The 22519-nt window shown below is 36.7% G+C and overlaps 1 protein-coding gene across 5 annotated transcripts in view; it reads right to left on the reverse strand.

Annotated features, from left to right (window-relative positions):
* AFF3 (ALF transcription elongation factor 3) overlaps nucleotides 1-22519 on the reverse strand; it is a 613873-nt gene that overhangs the window by 187171 nt on the left and 404183 nt on the right. For all 5 annotated transcript variants that reach the window (XM_010352080.3, XM_074404166.1, XM_074404177.1 and 2 more), the window contains 2 exons: nucleotides 21376-21456; nucleotides 9925-9961 (listed from right to left, as the gene is read on the reverse strand). In XM_010352080.3, the coding sequence (XP_010350382.3) occupies nucleotides 9925-9961; nucleotides 21376-21456 (118 nt within the window). The remainder of the gene's footprint in view (nucleotides 1-9924; nucleotides 9962-21375; nucleotides 21457-22519) is intronic.

Below are 22519 nucleotides of genomic sequence, written 5' to 3' on the forward strand. Positions count from 1 at the left end.
TGCCACCACACCTGGCTAAATTTTGTATTTTTAGTAGAGACAGATAATGTCAAATGAATTCCCACTGTTATATTCCATCACGTCACAGCATTGTCTCAAGTTAAGGTTATGTTCTCCCTAAACTGCTGTTAAATAGAGTATGCATTTAGTGAACATAAAATGTATAATTACATGAAATGTATGTAGACACTTTCCAAGCATTACAATGAGTGAACTGTGAAAACACCTTCCAGGCCAGGGATGGAGTATCATCAAAATCGTCTTCACCGGCTCCCATCTCTTCCCACCCTTCCCACCAGCTATTGGCAAAAGAACCGTGTGTCAATCATTCTCTTTGTTTTCTGGAGAGTTTATTTTTCTTTTTAACCACCTATTATGTATTAATAAATTAACTATCTTTTGGTCATTGTTTTTATTTTTATTTTTATTTTTATTTTGAGCCGGAGTTTCGCTCTTGTTACCCAGGTTGGAGTGCAATGGCGCGATCTCGGCTCACCGCAACCTCCGCCTCCTGGGTTCAGGCAATTCTCCTGCCTCAGCCTCCTGAGTAGCTGGGATTACAGGCACACGCCACCATGCCCGGCTAATTATTTGTATTTTTAGCAGAGATGGGGTTTCACCGTGTTGACCAGGATGGTCTCGATCTCTCGACCTCGTGATCCACCCACCTCGGCCTCCCAAACTGCTGGGATTACAGGCTTGAGCCACCGCGCCCGGCTGGTCATCGTTGTTTCTAAACCTCATATGACTATAATCATACCTAGGCATTCTTCTGAGACTCACTGCTGTCACAGTGTTAGGAGTTGAAGATTTAGTCATTGTCCTGTGGTAGCGACAGTTTGTTCATCCTCACTGCTGTGCAACATTTTATTGCACAAATATACCAGAGTTTTTTATTTTTTCCACCCTGATGGACATTTAGATTTTTTTCCTTTATGAACAATGCAATTGCAAAAATTCATGAACACCATTTCTCATGCACACGTTAGGAGTTCTTGGCCTTAAGATTTCCATACGGCCAACTTCAGCAAGGAATCCAAAACTGATTTCCAAATTAACACTCCCCAGACAGTATATGAGACTTCAAACTGATTCACATCCACACCAACACTTGCTAAGATTAACATTTTAACGTTTTTTCTAACTTAATAATATAGAATAAAATTTTGTTGTGGTGTTTGCATTTCTCTGACTACTAATGAGGTAAATATTTTGCACTTGCTCTGTGTAATTTCTTAAAAATTATTTTTCAGTATTAATGTCATTCATAGAAAAATTTTATTGTCTCGGTAAGAGTCATATATACAGTTGTGTGTGTGTATAAAACTTTTCAATATATAGATAAAAGTTTTTTGAGTGTTAGCCTTTTTATTTTTTCTGTTATCTTTGGATGATGTAAAGTTCTTAATTTTGATGTACTTGAATTTATAATTTTCTTTATTTGACATTTTTGTGATTTAAGAAACACATCAGAAAAATGTTTTATATTGTCTTCTAAAAGCATATACTTTTACTGATCTTTAAAAAATACCTGGATTGGTTTTTATATATGGTGTGGGGTAGGAGTTACTTTCATTTTTCTCCCTAGAAATAACCAGTTATTATGGTATCTGAAGTCCGTTCTTTCTCCATTGATCCACATCATCATCTCTGCCATGAGTTCGGTTTTCATACACCTGTGGCTCTGCTTCTGGGTCTCTACTCACTCGCTTTCACTGCACAATTTGTCTATTACTGCCCTCATTACTTAGCTTTAATATATATTTTTAAAATATTGTAAGGCAAGGCTTACCTTGCTCTTCAGGAACATCTTAGCTATTCTTAGATCTTTGTTCCACTGTATAAATTTGAGTATCAGTTTGTCAACTTCCACATACACAGAAGTTGGAAATTTGATGGGAGCTGTATTAAATCCATAGGTCAATTTGAAGAGAACTTGTGTCTACAACATTGCATCTTCCAATTCATGTACCTGGTATTAGGTATCTTCATTTAATTTGATCTTCTTTAACATATTTCAATAGTTAGTTAATTTTCTCCATTAGAGGTCTTAATACATTTTTTGACAGGGTTATTGTTTAGTAAGTTATTTTCATGCTAATATTAAAGGTTGATTTAAACTATAATTTTTCAGTTGTTGGTGTAGGGAAATGAAATTCATTGTGTATTAATCTGTAGATTAATCTGTAGATTCTTTTGAGTTTTCTGCATAGACAATATAATTTGAGAAAATAAATTTTTTTCTCCTTTCTAACAGATACTTTTTTTTTTTTAGTTTACTGCCTTGACCAAGGATTTCTAGTTTAATGTTGGATAAAAGTGGAACCCATGTCTTGTTCCTCATCTTGAGGGGAATGCTATAAATGTTTCAACACTAGATTGGATGCTTGTTACGAGGTTTGTTTTTTTGGCAGATACTGTTATTGTGTTAATGAAGTGGCCTTCTACTTTTGATCTGCTAAGAATTTTTCCTTTAAACCATGTGTAGTGAATTTATCAAATGCTTTTCTTAATTTATTGAAACAATTGTATTTTTCTCCTTTAATATTTTAACATAATGAATCATGTTAATATTATAAAAAGAATCCAATTTTGAATTCCTAAATATAATTTCTTATATTTTCAAATATTTTTTGTACTTTGCTGGATGGAATTTACAAATATTTGACCTAGAATTTTTACATTTATGATCATGAATGATACCTGTAAATTCTTTTTCTTGTACTGGCTTGTCAAATTTTGGTATCAAGGTTACACTGGCTTGACAGAATGATTTGAGAACTGCTTGCTTTTTCTAATTCTCTGAAGAAGGGTGTAGGTTTGGAATTACTTCTTCCTGTGAGTTTGGTAGAATTCCTAGTAAAAATGTCTAGCCTTGAAATTGTGTGTGTGTAATAATTCTTTTTAAATTACTGGGCCAATTTTTAAAATGGTTAAAGGATGATTCAGGTTGTATTTATATGCAAATTTCATATAAAACATGTACATGTATACATATAATACCTGAAGAATCATTTTAATCATAGTCATTTCATCTAGTTTTGAAAAAGTTTTGGCATAATTTTGCTCATCACATATTTTTATGTTCTTGATCTGCATCCCAGTTTGTTCCCTTTTTGATTCCTAATATTATTTATTTGTGCCTTTTCTCTTTTTGTCCTGATCAACCTCTCTGCAAAATTTGTCAATTTTATTGTATCTTCAAAGAATAAACTTTTGGTTCTATTGATACTGAAAATTCTATCTTTGCTGTTTTATTAATTTGGTTTGTCATTTTTGTAAGTCTCTTTTCCATATTTTTTGAGTTTATTTTCTCTTCTTTTAGCTCTTAAGATGGGTGCTTAGTTCGTTAATTTTTTTTATTTTCTAGTATGAGTAATTTATTTATTTATTTAGAGACAGAGTCTCACTCTGTCTTCCAGGCTGGAGTGCAGTGGTGAGAGCTCGGCTCACGGCAACCTCCGCCTCCTGGGCTCAAGTGATTCTCCTGCCTCATCCTCCTGAGTAGCTGGGACGACAGGTGGGTGCCACCACACCTGGCTAAATTTTGTATTTTTGGCAGAGACAGGGTTTCACCATATTGACCAGGCTGGGCTCAACCTCCTGACCTCAACTGATCTGCCCACCTCGGCCTCCCACAGTGCTGTGATTACAGGTGTGAGCTACTGCACCTGACTTCTAGTACAAATATTTTAGAGGGAAAGCTGCAACGTTCCCTCCAATTTAGTTACATCTTCCAGTTTTATATTAGGCATTTCTACTACCTTTCAATCCCAAATATTTACTAATATCTAACGTGATTCCTAACTTTTAAACATGTGTTCTCCCTGCTTGTCATATTTTCATTATCAATTTCTAATTTAATCATACTGTGGTCGGAGACCATGGTCAATATAACATTTACCCATTTATCCCTTAAAAATTGTCGAAACTTCCTTTATGGTCCAGTAGTTGTCGGTTTTGATAACTGTTTCCTGTCTGCTTGAAAATAATGCATATTCTGCAGCTGTCAGGTAATGGGCTCTTGCTCATTGCGTTATTTAAATCTCATGTAGCCTTACTATTTTTTCTGTTTGCATTTTATAACAGTTACAAACTTATGTTTACATCTCCCCTTAAGATAATAGATTTCTCCTTGTAATTTGGTTACTTTTACTTTTAAAATTTCGAAGCTATGTTAGTTGGAATTTTTGTCCATATGGTAAATTGTACATTTCCTTGGGTAGTGACCTTTTTTAACTGTAGTAATGCTTTTTGCTTGAAGTTTATTTTTCTGGTATCAAAATTAATATACCATATTTCTTTTCATCAGTATTTGGCTGGCATATATTTTCCTATCCCTTTTCCTTTCAAATTTTCTGAATCTTTAATTTCTAAATATGTCACTTTAAACAGCACAGAGCTAGAGTTTATTTTTTTAGTCCATTTGATCAATATTTGCTATTGAATCATTGCATCTAATACATTTCTTTAAATTACTGATTTTCTTTTTCTTTTTCTTTTTTTTTTTTTGAGATGCAGTCTTGCCCTGTTGCCCAGGCTGGAATGCAGTGGTGCAATCTAGACTCACTGCAACCTCTGCCTCCCGGGTTCAAATGAGTCTTCTGTCTCAGCCTCCTGAGTAGCTGGGACTACAGGCACACACCACTATGCCTGGCTAATTTTTGTATTTTTAATGGAGCCAGGGTTTCCCCATGTTGGCCATGCTGGTCTCCAACTCCTGGCCTCAAGTGATCTGCCCACCTTCGCCTCCCAAAGTGTTGGGATTACAGGCGTAAGCCATCATGCCCGGCCTTTATATTACTGATTAATTTATGCTATCATATTTTTCCATATACTCGATTTTCTCTTCTTTACTTCTTTTGGATTAACTAACAATATTCACATTCTATTTTTAACTTGGTTCTCCACATTCGGTTTGTAGGTTATATGCCTTTTACTATAGTGCCTAGCATAAATATTGCAAATACCCTATTTATCAAAGTCCAAAGTTAAAATTTTTATCCTTCTCTGAAATAATTACAAGAACTTAGATGATTTTAATTCCAAATTCTCCTCATCTTATTTTATGCTATTGTTTTGTAGATTCCAACTGTACTTTTATTTTGATTACTTAACAATATATTAATATTGGTACATGCAATCATTGTTTAAATTTTCCCCATATTTACTTTCACTGCATTTAATCCTTCTTATACCTCACATTCCTTCTGAACAAAGTATGTCTTTAAAAATTTCTTTTTGTAAGGATTTACTGGTGGCAAAGCTTCTCAGCTTTTGTCTGTAAATGTCCTGATTCATTAATTTTTTTTTTGCAAAACACACAATCCTAAACTGATAGTTATTTTTTCTCAACTCAGTGACATTTCGATTTCTCTGTTTGTGGGCTCCCACTGATGCTGTTGTGAAGTTAGCTGTAAGTTGCCTGCATTTTTGAAGATTTTAAAGGGTATTTTAATTTTTCTTTATGTGCAGTTTAGCTACAATGTGTGTAGTGTGGACTTTTTTTTTCATTCATCCTTGGTATTCACTGGGTTTCTTGACTCTGTGGATTAATGTCTTTCAAGTCTGGAAAATTTTCAGCTATCAATCATTTTCTTCTTGTTTCCCTTTCCCTTTTTGAAATTCTAGTTAGATGTATGTTAGACTTCCCCACTTTAACCCCGTCTCTTAACTTATTTGCTATTTTCCATTTCTGTCTCTCTAGGCTGCATTCTAGATAATTTCTTAAATTAGTCTTTCCAATTCTTTAATTCTTTCTCAGCCATGTCTAATGTGCTGTTATGCCTGCCCATGGAAATGATAATTTCTATTATTCCTAGAAGTTTATATTCTTTTATATAATAAAAGAATATTTTTTATTGCTAGAAGTTCTGTTTAACACTTCTTTAAGTTTTTTTTTTTTTTTTTTTTTTTTTTTTTTTTTTTTTTTTTTGCTCTTTACCATATTTCCAATCCTCTCTTTTATTTCCAGAAATTAAAGTAAGGGCTCTGATTTTATATTCTAGGCTTGACAACTCCAGTTTCTGAAAGAGTCTGACTCTCTGCTCTCCTGTTTGTTCTTGTTCTTGCTCACAGTCTTGTTTCCTTTTTGTAAGGGGTCCTTTTCTCAGTGTAAGTTGCTCATTTCCCTTGGTGCTCTATTTTTATTATTATTCATTCCTCTCCATTTTCTTTTTCTGGTATTACTATTAGCTGGATTTTCACCGTGCCTTGACTGGCTGTGTATCTTCAATCCCTTTAATATTTTCCATCTGTGTTTTACTTTATATTCAGAAAAAAGAGTTTTCAACTTTATATTCAAGGTTTCAGACTTCAGCTATTACCATCCCTCCTATTGTTTTTTATTTTGTCAATCATATTTTTAATTCTCAAATGTTCACTTGTTCTGTAATTACCTCTTTTTCATATCAATCTGTTCTCTTTTTATTTAACACAAATAATTTCAAATGTTTCTAAGGACTGTAATTATGCTTGCAACTTTTTTTCTCCTTTTCCTTGAATTAGATTTTCTAGGTTTTCTTTGGGACTAGTCTTTCTTTTTGGTGCTCACTGGTGATATATTCATATTTTAAAATAACAAATTGCTTAACAAAGGTAGTTGGCATGGCTCTCCTGTATCAGTATACTGATCCATTTTTCTAACATATCTATTCCTTGTAAAGAAGAGCTGATATATGGTCCTTTGTAAGTGGGCAGGGTATGTTGACTTGAAGGATTCATGCAAGGCTCAAGAGAAGAGAAACCTCCAGGCAAGCTGCAAGCCCAAACCCTTCCTCCACTCAGTCCTCCAAGAAAAATATAAAGTACTGTACTTTAGGTGTGTAGGATTTTTGTGTATTTCCCTCAAGAAACAGCTGACTCTTCTGCCATTACCCCATGTCATCTATTTTTAAGGTCTGGTATTATCTTAGAATCTGTTCTGTTTCTGAGAAAAAAATTACCCTGAAAGCTCTGTGTGGGAATCTGCAAGGATCGGGGTGGAGGGGTAATGGTTGAAGGATGGCCAGGTGTTTCCATCACTGCAAGCAATTTGCACTTGCTCTCTCTTGGGGTCCAGTGGAAATGTGGTCTTGCCTGGGGCTCCTGGGGGCTATTCCCACCACCACTAAAGCTTGTTCCTGTTTGTCTCATCTTTCTTCCTTTGCTGTGTCATGACTTTCCCTGTTGAAGATTATTTTTCAGTAGGGTCTTTTTACTTCTGGCTTTCCAGAAACACAGCTGAATTTCTGGTTTGCTGATGACACTTCTTCCTGGTTTCGGTGCTATTTTGGATTTATTTCCATTACTACAGCTTCATGGCTGTTAGGTGGGAATTTTGAAGGGAGAGGAAGAATTGCTTAAGTGCAGTCTGTCAACTGAATAGGATGTTCTCATAATTTTAAAAAATGTAGACATAAATCATCTATGTAAACATTCAAGCATCTCAATGCTTAATAAGCTTCCATTTTATAATATCAAGTTCAATTGATCAGTAATTCAGCAAACAATCTATCGTTTAAAAGATTTGTATTGAAAGTCATTTTCTGTTTATACAATATTTTCTTTAGTATCTATATAATACAGTCTTTCTCACTTCAAAGAGAATAAAATCACTGGCCTAAAATAATGAGAGTTAGTAATCAATCCACACATATATTTTGTTTTTGGTTTCTCTGAAGTTCTATATTTCTCTATTTCCTACATGTTTACTGGAATCATGACTCCAAACCAAACACAAAAACAGCATGAGAAATGCTGGTGGGGTCAGTTCTCCTCAAGTTTCAAATGTGCTGTAAGTTGCAGAGAATGCTCAGATTTTTAATAGGAATATTATTTTTATATACACATGCTGGGGTGTTGGAGAAAGATTTATTTAAAAATAAAAAAGGCCAGGCATGGTGGCTCACACCTATAATCTCAGCACTTCGAGAGGTCAAGGCAAAAGGACCACTTGAAGCCAGGAGTTCAAGACCAGCCTGTGCAACATAGTTTAATGCTGTCTCTAAGAAAAAGTTTAAAAAGTGGTATGTTCCTGTAGTCCTGGCTACTTGGGAAGCTAAGGTGGAAGGACTTCTTGAGCCCAGAAATTCAAGGTTACAGTGAGCTCTAATTGTGCCACTGTACTCTCTAGCCTGGGCAACAGAGAAAGATCTTGTCTCAAGAAAACGAAAAGGAAAAAAAAAGAAAGTCCCCTTACTCCTAGAAAAGTAAAAGCGAATCAAAAACTTTTCCTGGACAATGAAATGCTAGAGAGTTTTGTACCACACAGGGATAGTGCCATATCATGTCCTGTAGAAGAAGGGTCAGTTTTTACGTAATTTAAATTGCAGTGAATATTACAGCATGCCATAAAAATATGCCGATATACACAGAAATCACAGCAGATAGTTACAGGACAAGAATTCAATCTCATGGTGAAGTGATAGCAGCAGCTTTCTGGGACTCAACATAGTGGGATGAAAAGCTGTGTCTTTGGGGCAGAGATCTCTGAATTCAAATTCTAGCTGTCATTTTTCTTAGCAAGGTGACTAAAAATGACTAGTTATTAGCCTCAGAATCTCATCTTCTTCATGTGTAAAATTGAGATCCTAAAGCCTTGCTCATGCAGCTATTGTGAAGATTAAGTGAAATACCATTAAGTCAGGAGGCTAACACAGAATAGACACTTAACGAGAATTTCCTTTGCTCTTCTGTCTGTCAAAATTGCCAAGCTTGGGAGAAGGTGCATTCATTCATCTATGACACAGATTTTCCCTTCACCCTGAACATTTAAATTAATTAGTGAGACACAGTGAGGAAAGCAATGGCAACTCTTCAAGACATTCTAGACTGCGGTGTGTGATGCTGACGCCTGTATACCACCACATGGACTTAACCAAGCACTTCTTCTGATCACTTTTCTTATGACTAAATTCATCATTTTCTTCAGATTTCATGTCTCTTGGCATTCTGCCTCATCACTGGTGCCTGTGCCCACAGCAAATCCCAACAGAGGGTGGGATAATTAAGTGACATTGCCCCTACTCCACTGTGCTATCACCCCTGCTATCACAGCTAGCCTTTCTCTAGCTGTGCCTGAAAATTCTGCTGCTTCCCGATGCATTTGCCTGGACGTCTTTTCTGTCTAGCCCATTTGCCTTGCAGTTGCCCAGTGGTTGAGCCTCAGTTCCACAGACAGAGCTACAGCTCAGAGGATGCTCAGTCTTCAAATGCAGCTTTGTACTTGGCAAGGGGTGCTCTTAGCTTGCTGGCTGGTCGTGAAACGAACACAGCCCAGTCTTTGTGAGTGTGCTTTTAGGACATGAACGGGGTAGTTTATGCATTTTTAATGATCAAGACAACATTCATACCAATTAGTAGTGCCAAAGAAGAGAACTAAAACACTACCTCATGAAATGATAACATCCTTTCTTTGACAAAAAAGTCCATGTGTTTTATTAGCTACCAATTCAATAAGGAAACTGCTTCTTAGATAGTTGAGTCTCTATTTCTGGAAGAGGGCACGGTACACATACCCAGCCAGTTGTGACTTCTTTTTTCATGGATTCTAAAGTCATTTATCTTAAGGTCTACTGATTTGTTTTCTTGGCTCACTCATTTTCCTTTAATTTAGACAACCAATTATGTGCCTTTTAAGTTTTCTTTTTTTCCTCCATATATACTAGAAACAACTACAATAAAGCATGATGTTTCTTTCTCTTAGGATGGCTTTGAAATTCACCATTTTCTGTTTGGCCCTCCTTTTCTTGAATATGTACACTCAAGGTCATCATAAATCTTATCATTCATTTGGGCAGCACTTGAACAAATGGTCCCTTTCCTAATTTTTTGGTAAAATTCTTTGAAACCAACTGTCTATTGCGTGCTCATCCTCCCTCCCCTTCTGCCCTCCACCCCTACCACCTGCTCCCCATATGAAACCTCGAGTGAAGTCTTTCTTACTTGGATTATTGTGTCCAGAGGATACAAGCTGAGAGTCCTGAAAAAACAAGAAATAACAATTAATTTTCTTATTTTGACTTTCAAAACCCAAGTTAAACATGAGATCTGTTGCTGGTCATTCAGAACCAATTCATTGTTCTTAATCTTCACTAGCTACTTTAACGAGAAACATATACATGAAAGTGTACATGTACATGTTAAGCAGTTCTGGGAATACACTTCACAAACATTTTTATTTTGTATTAACGACTTTTTGTTTTGTTTATTGAGGCGAAGTTCATGTAACATAAAATTAACTATTTTAAAGTGAACAATTCAGTGGCATTTAGTACATTCATAAGGTTGTACAACCACTACCTCTATCTAGTTACAAAATATTTCCATTGCTCTGAAGTAAAATCCCTTACCCATTAAGCAGGGTCTCCCCATATCCCTCATGCCCCAGCCCCTTACAACCACCAATTTCCATCTGTCTCTTGGATTTATCTATTCTGGATATTTTATATAAATGGAATCATAGAATATGTGATCTTTGTGATTGGCTTCTTATAGGTAACATAATGTTTTTGAGGTTCATCCATCCTGTAGCATGTAGCAGCATCTCATTCCTTTCTATGGCTGAATAATATTGTATCACATGGATATACAACAATGTGTTTGTCCACTCATCTATTAATGAGTATTTGGGCTGTTTCTACCTTTTGGAGACTGTACATAATACCGCTATGAAATGTGTGTATGTACCCTAGTTCAAGTCCATGTTTTCAATCATTTTGTGTATATACTTAGGAGCAGAATTTTTGGGTTATATAATAACTTTATGTTAAACTTTTTAAGGAATTGCCAAACCATTTTCCACAGTAGTGAAATCATTTTTCAGTCCAACAATGTATGAGGTTCCAATTTATCTACATCCTTGCCAATACTTGCTATTTTCCATTAACAAAATTATAGCTATCCTTGTGGGTATGAAGTGGTGTCTCACTGTAGTTTTGATTTGTATTTCCCTAATAACTAATGATGTTGAGCATCTTTTCATGGGTTTGTTGGCCATCTGTACATCTTTAGAGAAATCTTTATTCAAGTCCTTTGCCATTTTTTAATTGGTTTGTCTTTTCATTGTTGAGTTGAAAGAGTTCTTGATATAGTTTAGATACGAAACTGTTACCAGATTTATGATGTGCAAGCATTTTCTCCCATCCTGTAAATTGTCTTTTCATTTTATCAATGTTTTTGATGCACAAAAATTCTAAATTTTCTAAATTTAAAATTCAAAAAATTGTAAATAAACTTTAATTTATCTAATTTTTCTTTTGTTGCTCATGCTTTTGGTGTCATAGCTAAGAATCCATTGCCAAATTCAAGGCCATGAAGATTTAAACCTATGTTTTCCTCCCTGATACTTACAGTTTGGGTTCTTATATTTAAGACACTGACCTGTTGACTTTTAATCTAACTAATTTATCTTTGAATAAACCTTTACTTCAACCCACTTCCTATAGATGCGTTTGGCAATTATACCACCAGGAACACTCTATTAAACAGCTGTTGTTTAATAAGTGTTGTAAAAAGATTACTACAGTATCTACTTATCTGCAATGGAATAAAGCCAGTGCTACACAGTATTTTAAGTTTAGTTATTGCTCAGGTAAATAGAGACTGAATTTAATTTTACATTAAATTTAAGTTTGCATTAAAACAAAATAAGAAATTATTTTGAGGATTTACATCCTCTTTCCTTGAAAAATTCTCATTTAATAGAAAATAAACCAAATACCATATTGTTCTTATAAGTAGGAGTTTAGCTATGGGTATGCACAGGAACACAGAGTACTATAGTGAACTATGGAGATCCAGAAGTGTGAGGACAGGAGTGGGACACAGGATAGAAAACTACATTCTGGGTACAATGTACACTCCTCCCACGATGGGCACAGTAAACTCTCAAACTTCACCACTATACAATTTATCCATGTAACCAAAAACCAGTTGTACCCCAAAAGCTAATAAAGTAAAAAAATAAAAATAAAAATATGAGAGACTTATAAAAGAATGAGTGAACTGAGACGGTAGGAATGTAAACAAAGAATAAGCAGCAGGACATAAAATCCAGTAAAACTCCTTTAAAATTCCACACATAAAACAAAAATCCAGTGAAACTGAATTAACTTCCATTATATAGCTTAACATATTTTACCAGAATTTTGCTCCATGAGTATAGGTTGTTATGGGGTAAGGGATGTCGTTTGATGTGACTTACGTTACACTCAAATCCAAGTACTAATGTCTGTTTCAAAAAGAAATTCTACTGAAACAGTATAAAATGAGCCAGTCTGGCAGGCAGAGGTTGGGTGGGAAAACTGAGAGGGTAAGGGATTCCCACTCTATTAAACAGCCTGAGTCATATGCAGATGCCCAATAAACCTCTTTCAATTATGGTAATAATGAGCTATTCATCTGAAGAAAAAGAACAAGCTCAACTCTCACCCTGAGATTCCGTTTTTGGAAATGATTATATGAAGATGAAATATTGTTTCTGAAATGAGGGATGAAAATATCATCTGTAAAAATGATTTTGGCCTATTTTGGATAGATGCTGTTACTAAGAAGGCATACACAATTAAATCTCCCTTGTAGATTGGTATGTTTTCCTTCTCTTCTAGGGAATTTAAGAGTTTATATCTGTACATAAATTAGTTTTAGCTTTGGCATGTGAAAAAAACTTTGAGTCCCATTTAGTTAACTCCTCTGTGCTATCTGTAGATCTGGGCCATTTGGAGGCATCTGTACTAGGGAGGGGAAATACTCACACACCAACAAATGGACAAGAATGGTAACTGACATAGTTTCCAGCATTAAGCTCATTTAAAAAGAAAAAAAGAACAGAATTTTTTCTAAGACTGTTAACACAAATGGGAAATAGAAATTATTTATTTATTTATTTATTTATTTATTTATTTTTGAGACAGAGTTTTGCTCTTGTTGCCCAGTCTGGAGTGCAATGGCCTGATCTCAGCTCACTGCAGCTTCTGCCTTCTGACTTCAAGCAATTCTCCTGTCTTAGCCTCCCGACAGTAGCTAGGATTACAGGCCCCAGCAACCAGGCCCTGCTAATTTTTTGTATTTTTAGTGGAGACAGGGTTTCACACGTTGGCCAGGCTGGTCTCGAACTGCTGACCTTAGTTGATCCATCTGCTTTGGCCTCCCAGAGTGTCGAGATTATAGGCGTGAGCCACTGTGCTACTTATTTTATTTATTTTTTAGAGACAGGATCTTACTCTGTTACCCAGTCTGAAGTGCAGTAGCATGATCATGGCTCACTGCAGCCTCAAACTCCTAGGCTCAAGTGATCCTTCGAAGCTGGTACTACAGGCATGTGCAACCATGCCCAGCTAAAATTTTTAATTTCTTGGTGTGTCCTAAAACCCAGAGGATGATTGTTGATCACAGACTCTTCAGCAGAGAATGCAAGATGAGCTTACAGATGACCCGAATTAGGATTACATACCATAAAATCATGTATCTCATAGACAGTAAACTTTAAATTTTAACTAAAACACCTGTGTAATTAACCACTATTATTTCTGTTTTGTGTGGTGGGGAGTGAAGAGAGACTGAAAATGGTTGAAGTAACTGGTATAAAAAACAAAACAAAACAAACCTCTGTGGAAGTCTTCTGTAGGAGAGGCAAGAATAAAATCAACACTTTGTCCCTAATATATAATCACATGTTGCTAGCTGACGTTTTCTTGGTGGTACACTGAAACAACAAAGGTTAGCTCAAAAGTAATTGACTCTCACCCCAGTGTTCTAAACTGTGCCACTCTGTGGGTACAAATAATGTCCCATTATCATTCTTACTGGCATTTGGCCAGCCTGCTTGTGGAGGGGTCAGCTACCTTACCGGGCCACTCCCAGGTTTTAGTCCTCTTATCAGATACCCTGATAAGGTGTCTGTTGGCAAACTTCGGGTCCTGGGGCTGCTGCTTCTGAAGGAGCACCGTTCTGTCCAGCCAGCTGCAAAACCCCAGGGGCCCCACAGACTATGCAGGACATTCTTCATGGAGCCAAAGCAAGGCTGGGTTCAGAACACAGGGAGACCAAAGTTCCTTTCTCCGAAGGGAAGACACACTGAAACGCTTTCCATTTTTGTGTCTCCTGCCGCCCCACCCAGATACCAACACATGTGTAGCTTCTGTCTCACGGGTCTTCTCTCCCCTCGCAAACGTCTTCTGTAGGTAGATGCCTGGGGAAGTCCACCCCTTCTGTGCACTGGTATTGTCCTCCTCTAGGAGCACTCTGCCAGGCCTGCGAGATTCTCTATTAGACTTTTTAAGGGTCACAGAAGTGAGTCCAGCAAGTTAAGAGTGGAGGTGACACCTGTACAAATCATTAGAACCCAGGGTTGAAAGTGACATGACTGTCACCCACAATACTTTCAGCTGTGTATCGTGTTCTGATCCCCTCCCCGCGGAATGCTCCATCCTGCTGATTTCTGTTTTCTGCTAGCAAACTTCATTCTTCCTTTGAGGCTCTGCACAGGTAAGCTCAAGGGTTACCCTGCTCTTTGAAATCTTCTTGACTTTAATGTTTTTGCTGCACTGTGTCACACTTCCATTACTATCATTATTTTTTCAACAATGCCTTTTTATAAAAAAAAGTATAAGTGACATAACAGAAACTGCACATAAAGTATACAATTTGATAACAAGTCTCACATGAAGAAGGCTACTATTATTACCTTCTTGACCCAAGGATGGCTCTGTAACACCTATTCATTAAAGAAAGATTAGCAAAACAGGAAAGTATAAAAAAGTTGCCTGTCATCCCATATCAGGACGTTTTCAAGGTTAATCTGCTGCTTTTGATTTATTAGCATTATTCAACAAATGCATGTTATTCTGGAGGTCAGGTGCATAGAGGGAAAGCCACCCCCTGATACCTGGAAGAATATTTACACATGGGAATTAATTCTCCCTCTTTAAATCCTAAAGTCCCAAAACCAAAACTAATTTTTGGGACATGGGAATCCTAAAACTCCTTTAAATACGGTATTTAGCTGTTAAGAAAAGTTTATACAAATCATCTTGCTGAAGACAGAAATAATCAGGTATACTGGTATCTGAGAAAGCCCTTCAATGAAATACTAAATATCATAATTCATTATATTTAACAAGCCATCCAAACCACATAAGGCTGCATTATCTCATGTAGTACCAGTTGCTGCCAATTAGTTGGAAGATGCCATCAAATGTAAAACAAATCCTGATTTTAGGGGCCTTAAAATGTAAAAAAAAAATGCACCTTATGTCAATGAAATACAGCAGTTCTTTAGCCATGTTCGTGAGGCAAGATGGTATACCATGATGGCATTACTTAAAAAAATGGCTTTGTGAAACCACCTGGGAATGACTCCACCCCTCACGCCTCTCCTTACTCTATTAGTCCATTGCTGGAACTACAAAAGGCAAGAAGTGGAAATATATCTCCTTATATTTTCAGACTCTCATGGAAAGCTAATTATAGTAGAAAAAATTAGCACCTGATTTAGTTGGGTCTCCCTTCACCCTCACTCATAACTCTATAAAGCTCAAAACAGTTGAAATAATTTGGTTTACAATTAATTTAAATGCTTATTTTGAGGTAATGCTAAACATGGAGTTTTAGTGCACACAATTTTGCAGTAGTCTTTGAAGCACATGAGCAACCCAAAGAAGGAGATGTATAATAAACTTTCCAACTTCAAGGTACTTTCCCTTCACACTCGCTAGCTTTTCTTTCCATTCTGATGGGTAAAGAGAAAGGCAATAGGATTCTCAATTCTGTGAAGATACTAGAATTCTTCTGTGTAATGCTTTAAAAATCAATCAGCAAGAACAGTTTCAGGGCCGGGTGCAGCGGCTCACATCTGTAATCCCAGCACTTTGGGAAGCCAAGGTAGGCAGATCACTTGAAGTCAGGAATTTGAGACCCAGCCTGGCCAGCATGGTGAAACCCCGTCTCTATTAAAAATACAAAAATTAGTTGGGCGTGTTTGCAGGTGCCTGTAATCCCAGCTACTAGGGAGTCTGAGGCATGAGAATTGCTTGAACCCAGGAGGCGGAGGTTGCAATGAACCAATATTGAACCAGTGCACTTCAGCCTGGGTGACAGAGGAAAACTTGGTTTCCAAAAAAAAAAAAAAGTTGTTTCAGGCCATGCCTGATCCTACCAGATACAGCACCCATGTGAATGCTTGAGAAATGGCCTTAGCTTTGGACATCCACCTTCCTGAAGGTGGAAAATGCCCTACAATTTTGAGTTCTATATTTGCATTTCAAAACGTATGAGATTGCTGCAGAAATGAAAGCGAAAAAGCAAAGAAAATACATTTTCTTCTCTCTTGGTTGAAATACTCGATAATGGCAGCCAATTTAAAGGAGTCATGCATTCTTTTCTTTACCAAATTCAATTACTTTTGATATTTGAAGAATGAGGCAGAAATGTCTGGTGGTGTTTGTCTAGGGAATTGTGACTCCAAATGAAGTCCACAGAGAATAGAAAATAGCCAAGTTCATTATCAATTGACTTTATTATATATGATGTCCTTCAATACCCAGACAAAATGAGGAAATTCTCAGAAGTATTCAGCTAATTAATTTAGTGGTACTGGTGACTCAGAACCCACAGTTAAATCAAGTTTCCTTGTGAGGTCAAATTGCCCCTTCAATCTTAATAAGGGCTTAAATCCATTGTTTATTAGTCATTTTGGAGATTTTGCACCTAAAATTCCAAAAACAGTTTTAGCTCCTACACACTAGAAATGATGATCATCTCAAACGTTAATTGTCTCATTAACGAATTGCAAAGCCCAGCTGTCAATACAAATTTGCTCAGATGGGGGTTAAAAGAGGTGCACTCTGTGAGAAAATTAGTAACACTCTTGGTTATAGGTAGAATAATGGCACCCCCAAAGATGTCTGTGCCCTAATTCCCAGAACCTGTGACTATGTTACCTCTATGGAAAGAGACTTTGCAAATGTGATTAATGATTTGGAGGTAGGAGATCATCTGGGCAGGCCCAATATAATCACAAGGGAAAGAAGGAGGTGGGAGAGTCCAAGCAGATGTGGAAGGGTAAGAGGGATGTGGAAGTCACAGTGATGTGAGCCATGAGCCACGGAACAGTGGCCGCCTCTAGATACTGGGAAGAGCAAGAAAATAAATCTTTCCCTGGCGCCTTCAGTATGATGGTAGCTCTGCTGATGCTTTGATTTTAGCTCAGTGACACAGATTTCAGACTTCTGACCACTGGAAATGTTAGATAATAAATGAGTGTTGTCTGAAGTCACTAAGTTTTTGCCAGTTTGTTATAATAGAAATAGGAAACTCAAGGAGTCTTGCTTCATTGGTACAAGACAAATTATCAGTATTCATAGTGAGCTTTTTGATAAAAGGCATTATTAAAATCTGCAATGCTCCTACACTTTGTAAAATCACTAATTCTTTCTTTCTTGGCCAAGGCGAAAAGATCTAGAAATGAAATAGCTCCATGCAAATCCTACAGTGGTCCTAAATAAAACACCTTTTTTTCATTTAAATTTGAAATTCTGTGCCCTACATGATAGATAATAATGTATTTTTTTGAGTGAAAAATAATATACTTCTTGTTTTCTTTCTTTCTTTTTTTTTTTTTTTTTGAGACGTAGTTTCACTCTTGTTGCCCAGGCTGGAGTGCAGTGGCAGGAACTCAGCTCACTGTAACCTCCGCCTCCCAGGTTCAAGCGATCTTCCTGCCTCAGCCTCCCGAGTAGCTAGTATTACAGGTGGGCACCACTATACCCAGGTAATTTTTGTGTTTTTGGTAGAGATGAGGTTTCGTCATAGTGGCCAGGCTGGTTTCGGACTTCTGACCTCAGGTGAACGGCCCACCTTGGCCTCCCAAAGTGTTGGGATTACAGGCCTCAGCTACCATACCCAGCCTATTTTCCAAATACAAAATTTTAACTGTAAGTCATGTTTCTGTGCATGGGATCTCCAGAACTTATTTATCTTGCATAAATAATGCTTTGTATCCTTTGACTAACACACTCCCATTGTCCCCTCCCCCAGCCCCTGGCAACCGACATTCTTCTCACTGCTTCTGTGTGTCAATTTTAGATTCTACATATAGGTGGTGACATACAGTATTTTTCTTTCTGTGTCTGGTTTAGTTCGCTCAGTACAGTCTATGCTCTGTGTGTGTGTGTGTGTGTGTGTGTGTGTACACATATGTGTGTGAATGAAAATACATGGTGATCAGAAATGTGACTAGTTAACAATAATGTATACTTGAAATTTGCTAAGAGATTAGATATTTAGAAATATGCTAGGAGGTAATGTTCTCATCACCAACAAAAGAAAAGAAAAGAAAATGGTACTATGTGAGGTTATTGAGATATTAATTAGCTTGATTGTGGTGATTATTTCACAATATCAAAAAATCGAGTTGTTTACCTTAAATATATACAATTTTATTTGTCAATTATACCTCAATAGAGCTAAAAAATGAACTTATTGTACTAATGATTTAAAGTCTCAATTTTACCTCAGAAGTCAAGTTGTTGCTTGCACTTAAGTATCTATAGGAAACAAAACAGAACAAACTCGTACAATATTTTCGGAAGAGTCACAACAAAACTGCTTTGGCATGTGCCCAGTTATATCAAAAGTTGTACTTATACCATGATACCTATTCATAACATATATGTGTATGATTCTATTTTGGGTCTGCATTATTTTGGCTGGATTATATGCAAAGATTGTAAGCACTGTGCATTTTACTCTAAGGCTGTCAGGATGCCACTGGAGGTACATACTGAACAAACTATTCAGCTGAATTCCCCTGTGCTGAATAAAAGGGCTAGAGGCCTGGGAACTTCATATGGGTTCTCGTGTGGATTCCACCAATGAGATGCCACATTTCATTCATTGGGGTGTTGCCTACAAAGCCTTAACTATTTACTGTCTAATCCTTCACTGAAAAAGCTTCTTGATCTCTGATTTAAACAATGAGTTCTTGGGAAAGAATTAGATAAACATGTCAGAAAACAGAATAGAGAGTCCTGAAACAAATCCAGGTATTTATGAAAAACTCAACTACTGACACTTCAAACCAGTGGTGGGGAGAATGGGTTGTTACACTGATAGTATTATAACAACTTACTGACCATTGATAAGAAGAAAACTAGAATCCTACATCATAAATCTACGACTAAAAAAAAGTATAAAAGAATTAGAATAAAACAGAGAACATTGTTAGAACGTTGGAGCAGGAAAGATCTTTGTTCTCTGACAGAAAAATTAAACACTTTGCTAGTATAAAAGGCAGATAAAAAGGTTTGCAAGAAAGTAATTGCATCATATATAATAGATAAATGAATAAGAGTTAAGGAGTTCCTACAAATCAGTTTTTAAAAAGTGGCAATGGGTAATGAATAGGCAATTTGCAAAGGAAAAACAGTCAATGCTCAAGCTTAGAAGTAATTGGGAAAATGCAAATGAAAACAACAAGATATCAACTTTTCATTCATCATACAGACACAGTGATAAAAAACCCAGATGATAATAACCATTGGCAAAGATATGTAAAAAGCACTCTCTTGTCTTTTTTTTTGAGACTGGGTCTTGCTGTCACCCAGGCTAGAGTGCAGTGGTGTGATCACAGCTCACTGAAGCCTCAACCTCCTGGGCTTAAGTGATCCTCCGGCTTCAGCTTCCCAAGTAGCTGGGACTACAGGCGTGCCACCATGCCTGGCTAATTTTTTCATATTTCTGTTGAGACAGGGTCTCTCTATGTTGCCCATGCTGATCTTTAACTCCAGGCCTCAAGCAATCCTCATGCTTTGGTCTCTCAAAATGCTAGGATTATAGGTGTGGGCCAACACACCTGGCCAAAAGTACTCTTGAAACACAGTCCAAAGTAACTGTGGCTTCTGATGCCCAGAGCCACAATTCCTACTTAAGGTATCCTTATGCCAATAGCAGGCATACAACGAGGCATTTGTCCTAACAGTGTTTGTAATAATAACAAGCCATACAGAATCTCAATGTTCACTGAGAGAAATTTGATTAAATGACTTATGGCAAATTCATACTACAAAATATTTTTGCTGCTGTTTTGAAGAATGAAGAAAATCTCCATATATTCACTTGACAAGGTCTTCAGATACATTTTAGTATGAGAACTAAAAATCAACTCTTAGAATGGAATTTATTTTTGTGATAATGGCAATGATCAATTCTTTCAATAATTCACATTAGAAAGTGGTGATATTGATATTAATTTATTAATTTATTTTTTTGTTTTGTTTTGTTTGAGACAGAATCTCTATCTCCCAGGCTGGAGTGCAATGGTACAATCTCGTCTCACTGCAACCTCTCCCTCTTGGGATCAAGTGATTCACCTCACTCAGCCTCTCAAGTAACTGGGATTATAGACACACAGCACCATGCCTGGCTAATTTTGTATTTTTAGTAGAGATGGGGTTTCACCACATTGGCTGGGCCGGTCTTGAACTCCTGGCCTCAACTGAGTCGCCTGCCTCGACCTCCCAAAGCGTTGGGATTACAGATGTAAGCCACCGTGCCCAACCAGAAAGCTGTCATATTGATATTTAGCAAGTATACATATTGTGAAAAAAATCAACTTTTGGAAAAAATACTTTTAGTAGTACAAAACCTAGGAATTGGAAAAATTACACATGTATATATGTACCTATGAAGCACAGGGAAAATGACTGAAATGGCACATACTTTAAACTCTTGATAGTAATCTCTGGGTAGGGAAATAATCTCTGGCTTGGGGTGCCAGGGATGTTGAGATTTTGGTCTCTTTCCATTTGTATAATTTGATCCTTTATAATGAGTATGCAGTATGTGTCAGTTATTCAAATCAAAGAAAGTCTATTAGACTCATGTATACAGTCATTTATTTTGTAGCTGATTTTTTGGTGTGCTTTCCTTGGAAAGTATAGATTATCTTTTTTTAAGTCTTAGAGAATATCTTAAGCTTTAAAAAAGATATTCAGGGAAATTAAATACCACGTCTTCAACTCTAAGACACTGATTTTAAGATATATCATTAATTTAATAACAGCTTTTCAGAAAAATCCAGGACATACAATTTTATACATCACATTGAATGTTTAAAATGATTATAAGATGCATTTCAACTTCACGAATGTTTTTTAGATAAAATGATAATTACAGTAAGTATCACATTTTGCAGAGAAGTGTAGGTAAGACTGGAGGCTTGATTCTCTACCTTTGATAAATGAATACATATGTGCTTGCAAATTGTTAAGGAGCAGATTCAGGTGCCTCTGGCAGAAATATTTACAGAAGAAAAGACAATCAAGGGTAAACCCACTGCCCACTAAGAAATGCCTGCATGAGTAAAGCATATTCCTCTTGAGGGATGCAAGATCTCACCTTATTTGGAAATGGAAATTTGGTTGGTTCCCCTTTGCCAGGTGCTTGAATAGCAGAAAGTGGTGGAAGCCAGGTCATCTCCTGAAGGATGGAATAAAAACAAATACTGTGATACAGACAGTATTAGTAATCAGCAGTATGAAAAGCAGCTGTACAAGCAGGCCTCTATAAGGCAGAAGGGTAAGAAATGCACAAAAGCAGAAAGCATTTTTTTAAAAGATGTGAAATCCACTTTTACGATTTATTTTCCTAATTTTAAATTCTTGATTCCTTGGCTCTCCCCATGCTCCCTTTATACCTTAAAAAGGTCTGCAAGGCTGTCCTATTTTCACTTAATTTAAGGCCTTGAGTAAAGGGACAATCCAGCAGCAAAAGTTCTATGGAAAAAGTCACACAAAGGGGACTCGGACTTGATCCCATAAAATTCATAGGCTGCCTCTGAAGGAATGCATAAGGTACTTTTAACTTCAGTATCTCTATTGGAGGAGTTATTTATACAATAAGAAATAAAGTATCAGTTCTCGATAAGGTCCACACATCACTTTGGTCTTCATAAAAATGTCATTCATGGAGAGTGAAAAAACAAATCACGCCTATGAAATACAGAGAGAGAATGGTGTCATTTCTTATAACACAGTATTAAGAACACAGTGTGAGCTTAACATGGAATAATTTCTCATACACTTTTTGACACACACTTTTTCTAAGCCTTGGGAGATGGAGAGGGGTAGTTTTATTCACTTCCAGTATTCACCTTCAGTTTCATCTCCAGAAGAGAGTTGCAATCAATAAATGATAATAGAATTATACTGATTTCTAGTGACCAGGACGCCAACTTGGCATTTACGAAATGGATCCAAATCACATTATTATTATTACTATTATTATTATTATTAATTATTTGAAGACGAGGTCTCACTCTGTTGCCCAGGCTGGTGGACAAGTGGCATGATCTTGGCTCACTGCAACCTCTGCTGCCTGGATTCAAGTAATTCTCTTGCCTCAGCCTCCTGAGTAGCTAGGATTACAGGTGTGAGCAACCACGCCTGGCTATTATAGTATTTTTAGTAGAGACAGGTTTCACCATGTTGGCCAGGGTGGTCTTGAACTCCTGACCTTGGGCAATCCACCTGCCTCGGCCTTC

This window comes from Saimiri boliviensis, chromosome 1, assembly GCF_048565385.1.
Source record: "Saimiri boliviensis isolate mSaiBol1 chromosome 1, mSaiBol1.pri, whole genome shotgun sequence".
Classification (NCBI taxonomy): Eukaryota; Metazoa; Chordata; class Mammalia; order Primates; family Cebidae; genus Saimiri; species Saimiri boliviensis.